Source organism: Monodelphis domestica, chromosome 6 (genome assembly GCF_027887165.1).
Source record: "Monodelphis domestica isolate mMonDom1 chromosome 6, mMonDom1.pri, whole genome shotgun sequence".
Classification (NCBI taxonomy): Eukaryota; Metazoa; Chordata; class Mammalia; order Didelphimorphia; family Didelphidae; genus Monodelphis; species Monodelphis domestica.
Genome location: NC_077232.1, coordinates 380,316 through 396,004, shown reverse-complemented (window position 1 = coordinate 396,004; position 15,689 = coordinate 380,316). Strand labels below are relative to the sequence as shown.

The window sequence follows — 15,689 nt, the reverse complement described above, 5'->3', positions numbered from 1 at the left end:
CTGGGGAGGAAGCAGGGCCAGCTTAGAGGCGTGTTGGGGGGGAGGGGGCCGGGGGGGGGCGGGGGAGACTCTACTTGGGCTCTATGGATGCAGGCCTCACGGTGGCTCCGAGCCCTCGAGGCTCTGGGTGGCTCTGGGCTCCCGGGCTTCTCAGGGCTGTGAGGCCCCTGAAGGGTGGCAGCACAGCCAGCCGCTCCCCCAGGTGGGCCCCTGACTCCGAGCTGGCCAGCGGGCTGAGGTTGAGGTTCAGGCGCCTGCCCCGAAGCTCGGGCCTGGACCGTCCACTGGGGCTAGGCAGCGGGGGAGGGGAGGGGTGCTTGAGGGCAGAAGGGACCAGGGGGCCGCCGGGCCCCGCTAGCCATCTGCTCCCGCGCAGGACTTTGGACGGATCTGCAAGGCAACGGAGGACAGGATCAGCAGGAGGCCCGCAGCCCTTTCACGCGGGGCGGGGGCGGCTCCGAACAGGCCCCCGTCTACAGGGAGCGCCAAGAAGGGCAGACGGAGGCAGGTATGTGGGTGTGAAGAGGCCAAGGGCAAAGTCCTCCCGGAGACCCAAGAGGGCACGGCCAGGGCAAAGGCCCGGAGTCCGGACATGGGGGAAGGTGCAAGAAGCCTGCAAAGGGAGGCTTCTAAGAACGCCCGGCTGGATCCCAGCCAGTCTGGGGAGATGTGGCCGGAGGACAGAGAGGTGGGGCAGGCTCAAGGGCCAAGACGGCGGATGGGCACCCAGAAAGGGGAGGAGGGGACAGAGGTGGCCGTGCCTCCCTGGGGCCAGGAAGTGGCGGGAGGGCTGCATTCCAACCGGATTTATTTTCTTGTGAGTCGGGAAGCGCGCCGCCCAGAGAAGGCTGTTTGGTCTAGAGGGAGGACGGGGGCCCGGCAGCGCCAGGAGAAACTCGGGGCCAAGGGGGTACCCGAGAGCAGAGGGCGATGGGCCCGGGGGAGGTCCTGAGGGGAGGCACCAGGCTGCCCCGAGAATCTTCTCTGCTGTCCTGGGCAAACAGCAAATGGCCCGACCACCCCACCGGGCCTGCTTCCGGGGCCGAAGCCGGCCCAGGAGGGAAGGCCCGGCGCCCGAGCCCTCGGCCGGCCATCACGGCCCGGCTCCCACTGCGGCCTGGCTCTCTCCGACGTCCTTCCCCCGCGCCGAAACTGGGAGACGCCCTGGCTTGCCGGGGTTCCCTCAACCCAGGCCAGCCGACATGCCGGAAGGCCCCCCGTCTCCTGGGTCCTCAGTTTACCTTCCGTGACCCCCTCCGCCCACCTCAGCCCCATACAGAGAGGGTCAGGCCTTGGCCTCGCTTGCAGCACGGCACCTCCACGTCCCTTCCCTGCCGCCATCCGTCGGAGCTCCCGAGGAGGGAGCCAGCTTCAGCCTTGGGCCGCGGCCGCTCTTCTCAAGCTTCTCTTCCCCCAACGGGGGCTGGGCTGCGAGCTCCCCCGGCCCCTCCTCGTGCGCCCCACGGGGCTCGGCCCGGCCCTCTGCCCTGGTCAGCTCTCCTGGCGAGTCTCAAGGCCACGTGTCATGCCCAGAAGCGGCCCTCGGACCCAGGCCGGCCGCCTAGCTGGGATCCCCGACGTTCTCTCCTCCCTGCATCCAGTCCAGGGCCCAGGCCTGTGGGCGCTCCCTTCCCACCATCCTCGACTCTGGGGAAAGCTGCTGGGGCGACCGCGTGGCCCCCCCGCTCTGCAGGCCCCCTCCAGTGGCCGCCCCCCGGCTCTCCTCCGCACCGGACTGCGGCCACGCTCCCTGCTTGCCCGCTCGGCCCGGCCTCTCCCCCTGCTTCCTCGGCCCAAAGCTGGCAGCCGCCTTTGGCCAGCCTCCAGATCTGCCGCCTAGCGCAGGGCGCCCGATCCAACGCGGAGGTGAATTCCTGAGCATGCCCGGTTTAGCTCACATGGCGGCCGCCGTTCCCCTCCCTTCTTCAGGTGGCCAGCGGGGTCCTCCCGGGGCGGCTTCTCTAAGCCCGGCTTCTAAACGGGCCTGAAGGGCTGTTCTGGTCCTTTGCTTTCCGCGGGCCGACTCCCTGGGGCCCGAGGGCTGGGGGGCCGCGGCAGGGGCTTTGGGGGCTGACCGGGGGCAGCTCCAAGTGTAGACGGTCCCCCGGCGACTTTGCCCAGGAAACAAAGAAGAGCTTGTGCAGAGGGCGAGAGGGCGGTGTGTCTGCTGCAGATGGGGGTGGGGGAGGGGCAGTCTGAAGACAAGGGAGCAGGCACGAGGCGACCTCTTTGCCTGGGCCCAGAGAGAAGGGGCAGAGGGGGAGGAAGGGGCCTCCCCTCTCGGGCGCAGAGGAGAGCCCGCACCCCGGAGGGGTGGGGCTTCGGGACGCCAGGCCAGGCCCTCTCCTGACCTCCGTCCTTTGTCCCGGCACCGGAGGACGCGCAGAGCCTGCGCCCCGCGCCGGGGGCCGCACCCCCTACCCGTAGCGTCTCGGCGCTCTCAGAGGCCCTGGAGGGCCCCTGGAGAAGGTGTCGGGGCGAAAGGCTGGAAGAAGGAAGGAAAGCCAGGAGAAGGGCGAGGCAGGAAGTTACCTGCGGCAGAGCCTGGGGAGCCTGGGCAGGACCCGAGGGGACTCGCGGCCTTGGCCTTCTGCTCTTCCTCCTGCTCATTCAGCTCGATGGAGTCGTCCACTTCCTCCTGGGAGCTTCTCCCCACAAGTAGCATATTCAAGCTCCTTTGCTCCCCCACCCCACCCCCACCCTGGGCCCCAGACCCCTGGGAAGCCTCCCCCTCCCCCCCAGCCGCTGCCCCCCAAACACGGGCCAGAAGCCGGGCAGAGGCAAAAAGGAGGCTGTGTGGTGAGAATGGGAAGGAGGAGGTGCCAGCCAACGGGCAGGGGAGCCTCGAGGCCAGAGGCGGGGAATCTGGTGGGCAGCCAGAGCCTCCAGTGGCCTCCCTCCGGGGGAAGAGGCCGAGCTGCCTCTCAGGGAGCCCCGGGGAGGGCAGACACAGGCGCGGAGGTAGGGCATCTCTGGCTCCGGAGCCGCCAGGCTCGCCCTCTCCCTGCTGGCCTGGATTAGCCAGGCAGAGCTTTGGACAGAGGCCCTGCCTGGGTCCCTCGGGCTCTCTGCTCACCCAGGGAAGGGCTGCCCATGGGGGTCATCCACCCAGAGGGAGCCTCGAGAAGCCAGAAGGCCTGGCGGGGAGGGAGCTGGGCCAAGGGCGCAGGGCAGCCCGGGCAGGGGGCCCTCCTGGGTTCCTTCTTGCTGGGCACCTCTGGGATCCGGGCCTGGGGGGGGGCCCAGGGCGGGCTGAGCCGTGGGGGCGCGGCGCACCTCTTCCCGAACCCTGGCCATCTCCGGCTCTTGGGACGGCTGGCAGAGCTGGCCTGGGGAAGGGCGAGGCGCCACTCCCAACTCACCGCCGCCGCTGCTGCTCCTTCCAAGCCTTGAGCTCTGCCCAGAGGGTTGGGGGCCAGGCCGGGCCGTCCTCTGCCCTCCCGGAGGGCTCGAGGCCCTGAATGGGCGACTTCCCAGATGCCAGGGCTAAAGGCTGGGGCATGGAGAGTCCACTGGGCTCCTGGGGGAAGCCGAAGGAGGGGCCAGTGGAGGGGCCAGGGCCGGCGGCCTTGCTGGGGGCCTCAGTTTCCCCTTTCTCTCGTGGGCCCGGGATCCCGGAGGGAGGCTGACCAAGGACCCGCCCCCGGCTGCAGGCCGTGTGACCCCCCAGAGTCGGGGGGGGGGGGCTGCGCTCACGTGGGCCCCCTCCTCCCCCCAGCCGGCCCCGAGAGTACCTGAAGCCTCTGCCGGCGCTCCTGCAGGCCCTTGATGGGGTTTCCGCAGAGGACGCGGCTGACGCCTACAAGGAGGGAGGGAGGGAGGGTGGGCCAAGGAAGGGAGCGGTGGGGGGAGAGCCGCCCAAGGGGCCTCGCGCTCACCATGGGTCAGGTCGCTGGAGTCGGAGTCCGAGGCCGGCTCCTCGGGGATCAGCGCTTCCAGGAAGGGGCTGCCGGGAGATGCCGGCGAGGGCGCCCAGGGGGGCCGGCCCGTGTGGAGGGGCCACAGCCGCGAGGCCGGGGGGAGGGGGCTCGTGGACAGCCTCAGCCTGGGGCTGAGCCTCTGCCCTGCTGCTGAGCCTGCGGGAGAGGCAGCCAGAGACCTGGGCTCAGGCAGGCCCCGGGCCGTCTTCTCAGAAGCCGCAGGGAGCCAGGCGCCAAGCCGCCCCAGGATCAGACAAGCCACCCTGGGCGAGAAGATGCTCCCCAACGGGGACGAGCCTCCCTGCTTCTTGACTCTGGCCTGGGAGTGTCTCGTCTGGGCTCGAACTGGGCCTTCTCGCTGCTAATCAAATGCTCTCTCCTCTCTGGCTGTCTCTCGTTCTTTCTTTCATTCTTTTTTTAAACCCCCTCCTTCTGTCTTAGAACAGTAAGGGCTATGCATGGGGGGTGAAGTGACTTGCCCAGGGTCACACAGCTAGGTAGGGTTTGAACCCAGAACCTCCTGTCTCCAGGCCTGGCTCTATCCACTGAGCCACCTAGCTGCCTCCTCGAAGCCTTTTTCTCCATGCCCTCCTTCTCCTGTGAGCCCGTTTCCTTCTCTGTAAAACGAGGGGGTAGAAGGGGGCTTGTGGGGGGCGCCAGGGGCGAAGGGCCGAATGAGCCATGTACCAAACCGAGAGCCGTTCTGTACCACGTTGCTTTCCTTGATGGACTCCTTGACGATGAGCCAGTCCTTGTCGAGCTTTCGAGAGACCTGGAGGGAGGTCTGGTTGGCAGGCACTTCATCCAAGAACTGGAGGTGGGGAATGAGCTTCTTCACTTCAGCCCTGTAGTTATAGTCTGGGGCCTGGAAAGACAAAACAGGCTGTCCAGGCCACTCCACCACTCCGTGGCTTGGGAGGAGAACTGCATGGGAGCCCTGTGGCCTCGCTCTGAGCCGTGACCAGCTGCCTGAGGAGCTCCCTGCCGTGGGGTCCTAGTCCTATGGCGGAGAGGAGCCCCACCAGTCACCCCCAGGTCAAGCCTCCCCCATCCCGACATCCTTCCTGGAGGCAGCAATTCCGGCCATTGCTGCCGGGCCAGAGTCCCTGGGCTTGGCTAAATGCCCGTGTGGGATGGGGGCAAGCAAGGGTGCTGCGCAGGCTGGGGAATTTTCATGAGCCGCACCTGGGCTCCATGTGGGAAAGCTGCGTGGACCCCGTGCCCCCTGCCAAGGGAGAGCATGGCCTTCTTCGAGCCCTGCTCCCTGGACTCCCCAGTGCTCCAGGAGGTGTCTAGATGGGAATTCCTATGGCGAGCTCCCACTTCAACCTAACTGTGGACTGGAAGCACAGGGGCAACAAGTCCCAGGCTGAGTCCTCTCTCCTCTGCAGGGGGCGAGGTCCCCGCTGTCCCGCATCACGGAATCCACCTTGACAACCAACGAGGAGAAAAGCATCTCCGATGTTCTGGGTGTGGATTAAGCCTGGGCTCACCAATACGTTGAGCCCACATTTGGGTTTGAAGCATGTGCAGAGGAGGAAGAGGACCCGAGGCGAGGCCGAGAGCCAGTGGGAGCCTATTAGAGTGCTTCAAGAGAGGGAGGAGAGCAGGCCTGCGTCTGGGTGTCTCTATGAGCCGAGCCATCTCACTCCTAGTGGAAGGGGGACCTTTCCTGCCCCAGCGTTTTGGGAGGAGGGATCGGCTCGGGAAATAAGCTCTGCTTCCCCTTCCTCATCCAGGGATGATCATTTCTCTTGGCCACCATAGTGGTGGAGGCTCTAGTCTGGGTGCCGGAAAAGATCAGGATCTCCCTTGGAGAAAGGCAGGCAAGACCAGAAAGAACCATTCTTCCCTCCCTGGGAGCCACAGTCAGCCAGTCTCTGTGGCCGTCCACATAGCCCCGAGAGGCCACCTGTACCGCCTCCACGTCATCTCCAGTGGGGGAGTTAGAGTGATAGTGAGGGAATGATGGGGCTGGAATGTTGAATCTGCTAATAAGGGAGCTTACGGTTTAGGGTTCCACCTTTCACTCAGGGAGCTTCCTAAAGTGTGAGTCGATCCTCCACCTTCTCCAGTTAACCCTCATAGCTCCCTATTGCCTCCAGGATTTCTGTAAGTGACTCCATGCCTTGAGGGCCCCCCCTGGCCTTGCCAGCTCCTAGTGTTTCCTTTGGCAGGTCCGCAGGCCTTAGTCAGTAGGAGCTCCTCCTCTCCACAACATTCCACCCCTCCAACACCTCCATCCCTCACCTTGGCCTTAGAATGTCTCCTTTCCTCCCAACCTGCTACGCTCAAGCTCTATTTTCCGTATGAACCCTTTTCCAACCTCCTCTGGCCGACCTCTCCCTCCCCCAACACACTTGGATCTATTTTCTCCCTATTTGAAGACAACCCTGAGTTCAAATCCAGGCTCACTAGCTGTGCGGCCCTGGGCAAATCATGGCAGCTCTGCCTCAGTTTCATCATCTGTAAAAGGAGGATCATCCTAATAGCTCCAACCTTTGAGCTCGGCCGTGAGGCCCAATGAAGAAATGACGAGGGAAACGCGGTGGGAAGCCCAGTGTTGGGTGACGCCACCAAAGAGGAGGAGGACGTTGTCCTTTCTTAACATCCCTCCTAAGACTACAAGCTCCCTGAGGGGAGGGACTGCCTTTCTCTGGCCACAGGCAGTGCTATGAACTATAACGTCCGGTCCAGTGGCTGCCGTGGAGCGTAGACGCCTCCTTAAGGGCACGGCCTGCAGCTGGGGCAGCCACAGGGCCACAGGCCACCTGACACCATGCGAAGTGCAGAGGGAGCCTCTCAAGGGAGAGTGAAGCAGAGTCAGCCTGAGGAGGAGGCCACGAAGAGGTGGCCAGACGTCTGGACAGGCCCAGCACCACGCTCTGGTCTCATAGACGAGGACTCGGCATCCTGGATGCCTTCCTTTCCTCTCTCCAGCTTGGCAAAGTTCTCCCTTACCAGCAAGGGGGCTTATGGGACGTCGAGCTTTTCTCAGCTGAGAGACTGAAGCCCCGAAAGAGAGGGCAATCCTAGAACCCCTGCTGACTGACTGCACAAAGAGGGGCCACCCATAGCTTATACCAACTCTAAAATACTGCTCTCTTGGATACTCATAACAAAGTGGTTAAAATAAAATGCTGGAGTCAGTAGGTCCAGGGTTCAAATCTGGCCTCAGACAAGTCACTTAACCTCAACTGCCAAGCCCTTGCCATTCTGCCTCAGAACTGTTACTAAGAAAGTACGGGTTTCACACACACACACACACACACACACACACACACACACACACACAATGCATGAGCCACAGGTCAGGAAATCCTTTGCTAAAGTCCATATATTCTAATGGGTTTTGCTGAGGAGAGCAAATATTAAAACTAGCAGGGAGTTGCCTTCTGGGAGCTAAGATGGCGGAGTAAAGGCCACTCCTCCCCCTGGATCCCTCCGGATCACACAAAAAGAAAACAAACAGCCTCCAAAACAAAAAAAAGCTGGAGGAACATGGCTCACTGAGGTAAGAGGAGAGAGCTGTCCCAGGTAGCACTTGTGACAACTGGCAGAATTTGGAGCAGCCCAACACACGGTGACTCCATTAGAGGCAACAAAGCTTCAGAACAGGAACAAGCCCATCCCCAGCCACCCCACACAGGTAGAGGAAGCAGAGAAGGTAGGAAACCCACAAACTCTCACCTGACAGTGGAACCCTGAGACCACAAGGAAGCACAAAGTTAGAACTGGACCCTACCACAGCCATGTGGCAGCAGAGTCCAAGACCTATAAGGGAGTAGGAACATACTCACTCCCATATGGCAGCAGAATGCCTAAGGCAATAGAGTCCAGAGAAGGAGACCTGCCCAGCCCAGGCTATTTGTAAGAGTCAGGGAAGCAACAGAGTGGGGACCAAGCCAGTCCATGAACCAACAGGGAAACAAGTACCAAAAAGTGCTGAAATATAGCTGGACAAAACAGCTTCAAACCTACCCAGAGCAGGCCATCAGGGCCACTTCCTCAATAGACACACTGTGAGGAGTAAGGGCAGCTGGACCTACCCCAAGTACCAGAGAAGAGAACTCTGCAAGATTGGAGCAGTGCACCTCTACCCCAGGAACAGAGAAGAACCTCAACAGATAAATAAGGTAACAAGAAATACAACCACTAGAAAAAGAAGCAAAAATAAAAAACAAACAAACCCCTCTGACCCTAGAATGTTACTTTAGTGACAGGGAAGACCATACAAACTCAGAAGAGATCAGCAGTGCCCAATAGGAAAGTTGTGAAACCTCAAAGTAAAGGGTGAAAGAATTCCAGGCCTCAAAAGAGCCTCTGGAAGAACTTGAAAAGAAATTAAAAAAAAAAACAATGATAAGAGAATCAACAGAAAAACTCAATAGCTGGGCGAAAATTTACTGAAGAAACCAACTCCCTAAAAACTAGAATATGCCAAAAGGAAATGGAGAAACAAAAATACCTTGAAGAAAACTCCCTAAGGAATAGAATGAACCAAATAGAAATGGCAAAGCAAACAAACAAACAAAACCCACAGAAGCAAATAACATTAAAAGGTAGGATTGGCCAAATGAAAAAGAAACACAAAAACTCAAGGAAGAAAATAACTTCCTAAAAATAAGAACTGGACAAATAGAAGGCAATGAAACCACAAAACATTAGGAAATAATAAGACAAAAAATCTTTAAATAAAAAAAGAAAAAATTTAAAATATCTCACTGGAAAATGACTAAACAATTGATCTAGGAGACATAAGTTAAAAATCATCAGAATACCTGAAAACCATGATTGAAAAAACAAAAAAGAGCCTGGAAACCATATTACAAGAAATCATCAGGGAAAACTTCCCTGATAACGAGAGGAGAAAAAAACAGAGAATCTAGTAATCACCTCCTGAAAAAGACCCTAAAATAAAAAACCACTGAAATATTATACCAAAATTCCAGAACTTCCAGGCCAAGTACTCCAAGCTACCAGAAGGGAACAATTCAAATATTGAGTACCCACAGTCAGAATTACACGGGACCCCTAGCAGCTTCTACATTAAAGGACTAGAAGGCATTGAATATGATATTCCAAAAGGCAAAGTATTTAGGACGATACTTAAGGACTTTATTACTATCGGAGTATATATAGAAAGAAGGAAGAAGCTACATAAGATGGGCTGATATAAAAAGTAGGGGGAAATAGGAAAGAGGAATATATGGAGAGAAAAGAAGAGATAGAAGGGGGGTAGCCCACCTCTTGTTAAGAGGTACATAAGTGGGAAAATACAGTGGAGGAGAAGATGGAGGGTGGTTGTGATTGAACTTTACTTTCATTGGAACTAGCTCAAAGTGGGAATAGCACCCACATTCACCCAGCTATCGAAACCTACATTACCCTTATAGGGAAAAAAGAAGGTAGAGAAAATAAGGGAAGTGAGGTATGGACACAAAGAAGGGTGAATTGGGGAATGTGGTCATCAAAAACAAAACATCTGTGAACAGAGAAAGTATAAAAGGAGAGAGAGAGAGAGAGAGAGAAGAATAAGCAGGAGAGGAAAAAAATCCAAGGAAACACACAATTAGTAATCATGACTGTGAATGTGAATGGGATGAACTCAGCCATAAAATAGAAAATGATAGCAAAGAACTCTAAAATATACAATCTATAAGAAGCATATTTAAAACAGGGAGATATACACACAGAGTAAAAGAGGCTAGAGCAGAAGATACTATGCTTGGGCTACTTTAAAGGCAACAAACATATACTCGGAAAACTGAGTGGGAATAGAAAGGAATGCACCTTTTTCTCAGCAGTACATGACACCTTCACTAAAAGTGACCACATAATAGGGCATAAAAACCTCACACCCAAATATGAAAAAGCAAAAATGTTAAATGCATACTTTGTTAGATCACAATGTAATAAAAACTACACTCACCAGCAATAAGGCTAAAAATTAATTAGAAACTAAATAATCTTATCCTAACAAATGATTGGGTCAAAGGACAAATCATAGAAACAAACAACAATTTCATTTAAAGAAAATGACAATGATAAGACATATCAAAATTTGTGGGATGCAGCCAAAGCTGAACTTACGGGGAAATTAATATCTACAAATGCTTACATCAACAAAACAGAAAAAGAAAAGATCAAATTCATTGGGCATGCAACTAAAAAAAAAACTAGAAAAAGAACAAAAAAAAATATTTTTAAACCCTTACCTTCCATCTTGGAATCAATACTGTATATTGGTTCCAAGGCAGAAGAGTGGTAAGGGCTAGGCAATGGGGGTCAAGTACCTTGCCCAGGGTCACACAGCTGGGAAGTGTCTGAGGTCATATTTGAACCTAGGACCTCCTGTCTTTAGGCCTGGCTTTCAATCCACTGAGCCACCCAGCTGCCCCCAAAAGAACTAATTTTTAAATCGCCAATTAAACAAGTTGTAAATCTTGAATATCAAAGGAGAAATTAATAAAATTGAAGTTAAGAAAACCATTGAACTAATAAATGAGTTAAGGAGTTGGTTTTATGAAAAAAAAATAGATATGCCATTAGTTAACTTGCTTAAAAAAATAAAATCAATTTACCAATATAAAAAAGGGGGAGGGGGAAGAAATCATTACTAAAATAGAAGAAATTAAAGCAATTGTTGGTAGTTATTTTGCTTAACTATATGCCAATAAATCTGACAATCTAAGTAAAATGGATGAATACTTACAAAAATATGAACTACCCAGAATAACAAAAGAGGAAATAGAATGCTTAAACAATTCCATTACAGAAAAAAGAAATTGAACAAACCATCAAAGAACTACCTAAGAAAAAGATCCCAGGGTCAGATGGATTTACAGGTGAATTCTACCAAATATTCAAAGAAAAACTAACTCTAAAACTATACAAATTATTTAGAAAAATGGTGGGGGAGGTGCAGGCAGCTAGATAGCTCAGGGAACTGAGAGCCAGTCAGATGGGAGTTCAAATCTGAGTTCAAATCTGGCTTCACATACTTCCTAGCTGTGTGACCTTATGCAAGTCACTTAATCTCCATTGCCTAGCCCTTACTGCTCTTCTGTCTTGGAATCAATATACAGTATTGAGTCTAAGACATAAAATAATGTTGGTTTTTTTTTTTTTAAGAAAATAGAGGAAGAGGTAATCCTTCCAAACTCTTTTTATGACACAAATGTGTTAATGATAACTAAATCAAGAGGAGCTAAAACAGAGAAAGAAAACTATAGACCAATCTTCCTAATGAACATCGACGCACAACATTATATCACAAGAATCATACACCACAATCAGGTAGGTTTTATACCAGGAATGCAGGGATGGTTTGATAGTAGGAAAACCAATAACATAATTGAAAAGAACAATAACAACACCAACATAAACCACAGGATTACTTCAATAGATGCAGTTAAAGCATTGAGAAAATATAACACCCATTTCTTATAAAAGCATTAGAAAACAATGGAATAAATGAAATGCTCCTCAAAGTAATAAATGGCATCTATCTAAAAATAACAAATGATCCAGGACAATTCTGAGGGATTTATGGGAAAGAATACTATCCACATTCAGAGGAAGAACTGTGGGAGTAGAAACACAGAAGAACAACTGCTTGATCACATGGTTCAATGGGGGGGGATGTAGACTCTAAACAATCACTCTAGTGCAATTATCAATAATAGGGAAATAGGTCTTGATCAATGACACATGTAAAACCCAGTGGGATTGTTTGTTGGCTATGGGAGGGGGTGGGAGGAGGGGAAGGAAAGAACATGAATCAGGTAATCATGAAAATATATTCTAAATTAATTAATTAAATAAAATTTTTTTCAATTAAAAAATAAAAATATCAGCAAGCGTTAACTATAATGTGGGATAAATCTGGACCCTTCCCAATAATAAGATTGAGGTAAAGCAAGGATGCCTATTATCACCACTATTAACATTGTACTAGCAATAAGAGCAGAAAGAGAAATGGAAGGAATTAGAATAGGCAATGAATAAACAAAGTTTCTTTGAAGATGATATGATATATCTAAAGAATCATAGATAATCAACCAAAATACTAATGGAAACAATTAACAACTTCAGCAAAGTCACAGAATAGAAAGTAAATTCACATAAATCATCAGCATTTAGATTTGCTGATTCATTCCATTCAAATTCCATTCAATTCCATTCAAAATACTCAACAGCTGTATGATCACAACTACAAAACACTCTTCAAACAAGGTCAGATTTAACAATTGGGAAAAAATTAGTTGCACATGGATAGGCTGAATCAATATAGTGAAAATGACAAACCCGACTAAATCAATTTACCTATTTATTCAGTGACATACCAATCAAACTATCCAACAATCATTTCATAGAACTAGAAAAAAATAACAAAGTTCATCTGGAAGAACAAAAGGCCAAGAAGATCAAAGGAATTAATGAAAAATATGAAGGAAGATAGCCTGTCAGTATCAGATCTCTCACTATACTATAAAGCAGTAATCATCACAAAAATCTGGTACTGGTTAAGAAATAGAGGAGTGGATCAAAGGAATAGATGAGGTTATCAAGTTAGTGTCCATAGCAACTCAGTGTTCAATAAACCCAAAGATCCAGGATTGGGGGAAAGAACTCACTATTTGACAAAAACTGTTGGGAAAGTTGGAAAGAAATATAGTAGGGACTAGGCATGGACCATCATCTCACACTATACACCAGGATAAAATTGAAATGGATACTTGATCTAGAAATAAAGGGTGACATCATAAACTAATTAAGGGAACATGGAAAAGTTTACTTGTCAGCCTTATTGATAAGGGAAGGATTTATGGCCAAATAAGACCTACAGAACATTAGAGAAAATAAAATAATTTTGATGATATTAAATTAACAAGGTTTTGTACAAATAAAACCAATGCAACCCAAATTAGGAGGTGTGAATCTTGAAATTTCTCAGACTTGTGAATGTTAAAAAAATTCCCCATTGGGGAATTTTTTATTGGGACTATTCCCCATTTTAAACAGTGAAGCTAGTAGTAATAGTCTCTCGGTAACCGAGGATGACTATTGTCTTTGTGTGTTTTTGTGCACAAAGACACTTGTGCATGAAGATTTAAGTGGAAAAGTCGATGCACAGAGACAGTCCCACTCTCTCAGCATTGGAAGCCTGGGTCCGGTGGCACGAAAAATTGTTATGTCTGGAGACTTCCTCAGCTGCATTGGATGGCCGTGTTGTCTTTTGTGCTCCAACACACCCTAAGCATTCCACGGTGCCTTGCTGCGTCGCCATCTCAGCCGTTGAACCTTCTTGTTGGTTTCTTCTGCCTGTTCCGCCGAAGCAGTCTTCACATGCTGGGTGAGCAAAGCCCTAGTTCACCAGGGGTCGACGACCCGATGGCTACCCTCACAAGGTTTAGCCGGCCTGTCGAAGCCATTGTGAAGCTACTTAGATCTAAAATGTGAGAACTCTACTTAGATCAAAAATGGGAAGACCTCTATTCCACACATACTTAAGCATACTTTAGGGGAAGATAAAGTTGTAAACTCCTTACTGAACAATGAAAAAGTACTTAACTCATACTTATCGTGAGGCAAAAGCCCTTAAGCTAAGTACCTATAAAGGTCAGACAACTTGTGAATTTACAAGGAACAAAGAGCTGAGACACTTACTCAGAGCTTTCCTGGTGTGAATTACTCAAAAATCCACACCTTCTTAGGTGTGGACTAAGAATGGTCTGTCCTTTGAAAAACATCTACTGTGATTGGTAGATATAAGGACTTAGGGGAGGTGACATAGGAGAAAATGCCCTTTAAATAGGAGCTCAAACTCATTCTGAAACATTCAGATGGAGGATTGAGCTGGTGAAAGCAGCTGAGATGATGCTGGCCTAGTGTCACTAGAATCCTCGCTTGAACAAGATCTTATGGTGAGTGATTAGGACTGACTGATCTTTTTTTTTAGGGCTTAGGCCTGGGTTGGCCAGGACTGCCTGGGCCAGCCTATTCTTTTCTCATTTATTTCCTTTTTCTCTCTCTCTCTCTTTCTTTGATTCCTCATTGTATTATTAATTTAAAATCTCTATAAAACCCAGTTGACTTGGGTATATTTGAATAATTGGGAATATTTCCCTGGCAACCACCTTATATATTGATTTAAAACAAGACACTGTAGTGAAAACACATTTCCTGTGGTCACAATTTACTCACCCACTCTTATATCTATCACAATTGATATCTTCCACTATTTTAATCACTACAGTTTATGACCCTCAACCATTTTAACTCTTACAGTTTATGGCATCCACACTTTTAAATGCCACAGAGGGAAACAAAAGGGGGGGACTTATAGCAAGTGTTTCTGCCCCAAACTCCATTTCTCTGTGGCAAAAATTGGAAATTAAAGGCACATCCTCCATTGGGGACTGGCTGAACACACTGTGGTATCTGGTGGTGATGGAATACTGTTGTGCTATAAGGAATGAAGAACTGGATGATTGCAGAAAGACCTCCATAACCGAGGCAAAGAGAAAGGAGCAGGACCAGGAGAACATTGTCCACAGGAACGCAGTGTAGTGGGATGATCTGTTGTGAGAGACTTTGCTACCAACCACAATACATGATCCAGGACGATCGTGAGGGACTCGGGATGAAGAATGCTCTCCACCTCCAGAGAAAGAGCTGGGGGAGTCACAGTGCAGATGAAAGCAGATGGTTTAGCACCCGGTCATTTGGGGCTATGCTTGGGGGTTGGGTTTTCTGAGATTATTTGCTTACAAAAATGAAGAATGTGGAAATATATTTTGTGTGATAAGACACGCATTACCCAGACTGAATTGCTTGTCAGCTCCAGGAGGAGGAAGGGAAGAAGGGGGGGATGATGGTGATCATATCACTTTGGAAATTTGTTAGGAAAATAAAATAAAGATAAAACTAAAAAACCCCATTTCTCAACTCAGTAATCCATAGTGAAGAAAAATGGCTCCAAGTCACTACTGATTAGATCAAAATAAGTGTGAGATCCCACCTCAGCCCCACAAGATTGACTAATGGAGATGGGGAATGTTGGAGGAGATGTGGCAAACCGGGACAATCAAACACTGTTGGGGAAAGCGTGGACTGAGCCAGCCACTCTGGAGAGCAACATGAAACCAGGCACAGAGCTGCAATGCGACCACACCCCTGGGTCTGTATCCCCAGGGCAGCAGAGATAAGGGAAGGGACCTGTCCTGGGAGCTTTTAGCATTTCTGGTGGTGGAGCTGAGGGGTTGGAAGCTGAGGGGTCGCCCATCGCGTGGGAATGACTGCACGAGCCGTGGCATGTGGTCGTAGTGGAATGCGATTGTGCCACCATAAGGAACAATGAATGACCAGGAGGAGGAAAGGCTTCTCTGAACTGATGTGGAGTGAAGGGAGCAGAACCAGGAGCACAAGGTGTGCTGAGGCAGCTGGGAAGGGCCAAACCATCCTCGGCAAAGCGAGTCTCCGAGGTAACCACAAGACGCTCATGATGAAGATGCTCTCAGCGGCCCGAGAAGAACGGCCGGAGTGTGAGGCAGGTTAAAGCTGGCTGGCTGCCACAGTGCCTCCTTCAAGGCATTCTGGGGGTGGGGGTGGGGTGGGGGTGATGTCTTCTATGACATGAGTGAGCAACATGGAAATGTGTATTGTATGGAAGTCCCGGTATAGCCTATACCAGACTCTTCACTGCCTCAGAGATGGGGGAAGGAGGAGGGAGGGAGAAAATCTATGTCAAAACCCTTCTGTTGT

General features: G+C 51.0%; 1 protein-coding gene across 2 annotated transcripts in view; it reads right to left on the bottom strand.

Annotated features, from left to right (window-relative positions):
• Window positions 1-15,689, bottom strand: part of LRRC56 (leucine rich repeat containing 56) — a 53,790-nt gene that overhangs the window by 408 nt on the left and 37,693 nt on the right. The window contains exons 7-12 of one of the 2 annotated variants that reach the window (XM_056801054.1): window positions 4,608-4,785; window positions 3,879-4,076; window positions 3,735-3,799; window positions 3,363-3,520; window positions 2,533-2,645; window positions 75-390 (exon numbers count right to left, since the gene is read on the bottom strand). In XM_056801054.1, the coding sequence (XP_056657032.1) occupies window positions 75-390; window positions 2,533-2,645; window positions 3,363-3,520; window positions 3,735-3,799; window positions 3,879-4,076; window positions 4,608-4,785 (1,028 nt within the window). The remainder of the gene's footprint in view (window positions 1-74; window positions 391-2,532; window positions 2,646-3,362; window positions 3,521-3,734; window positions 3,800-3,878; window positions 4,077-4,607; window positions 4,786-15,689) is intronic. The other variant, XM_056801055.1, reaches the window with a different exon arrangement.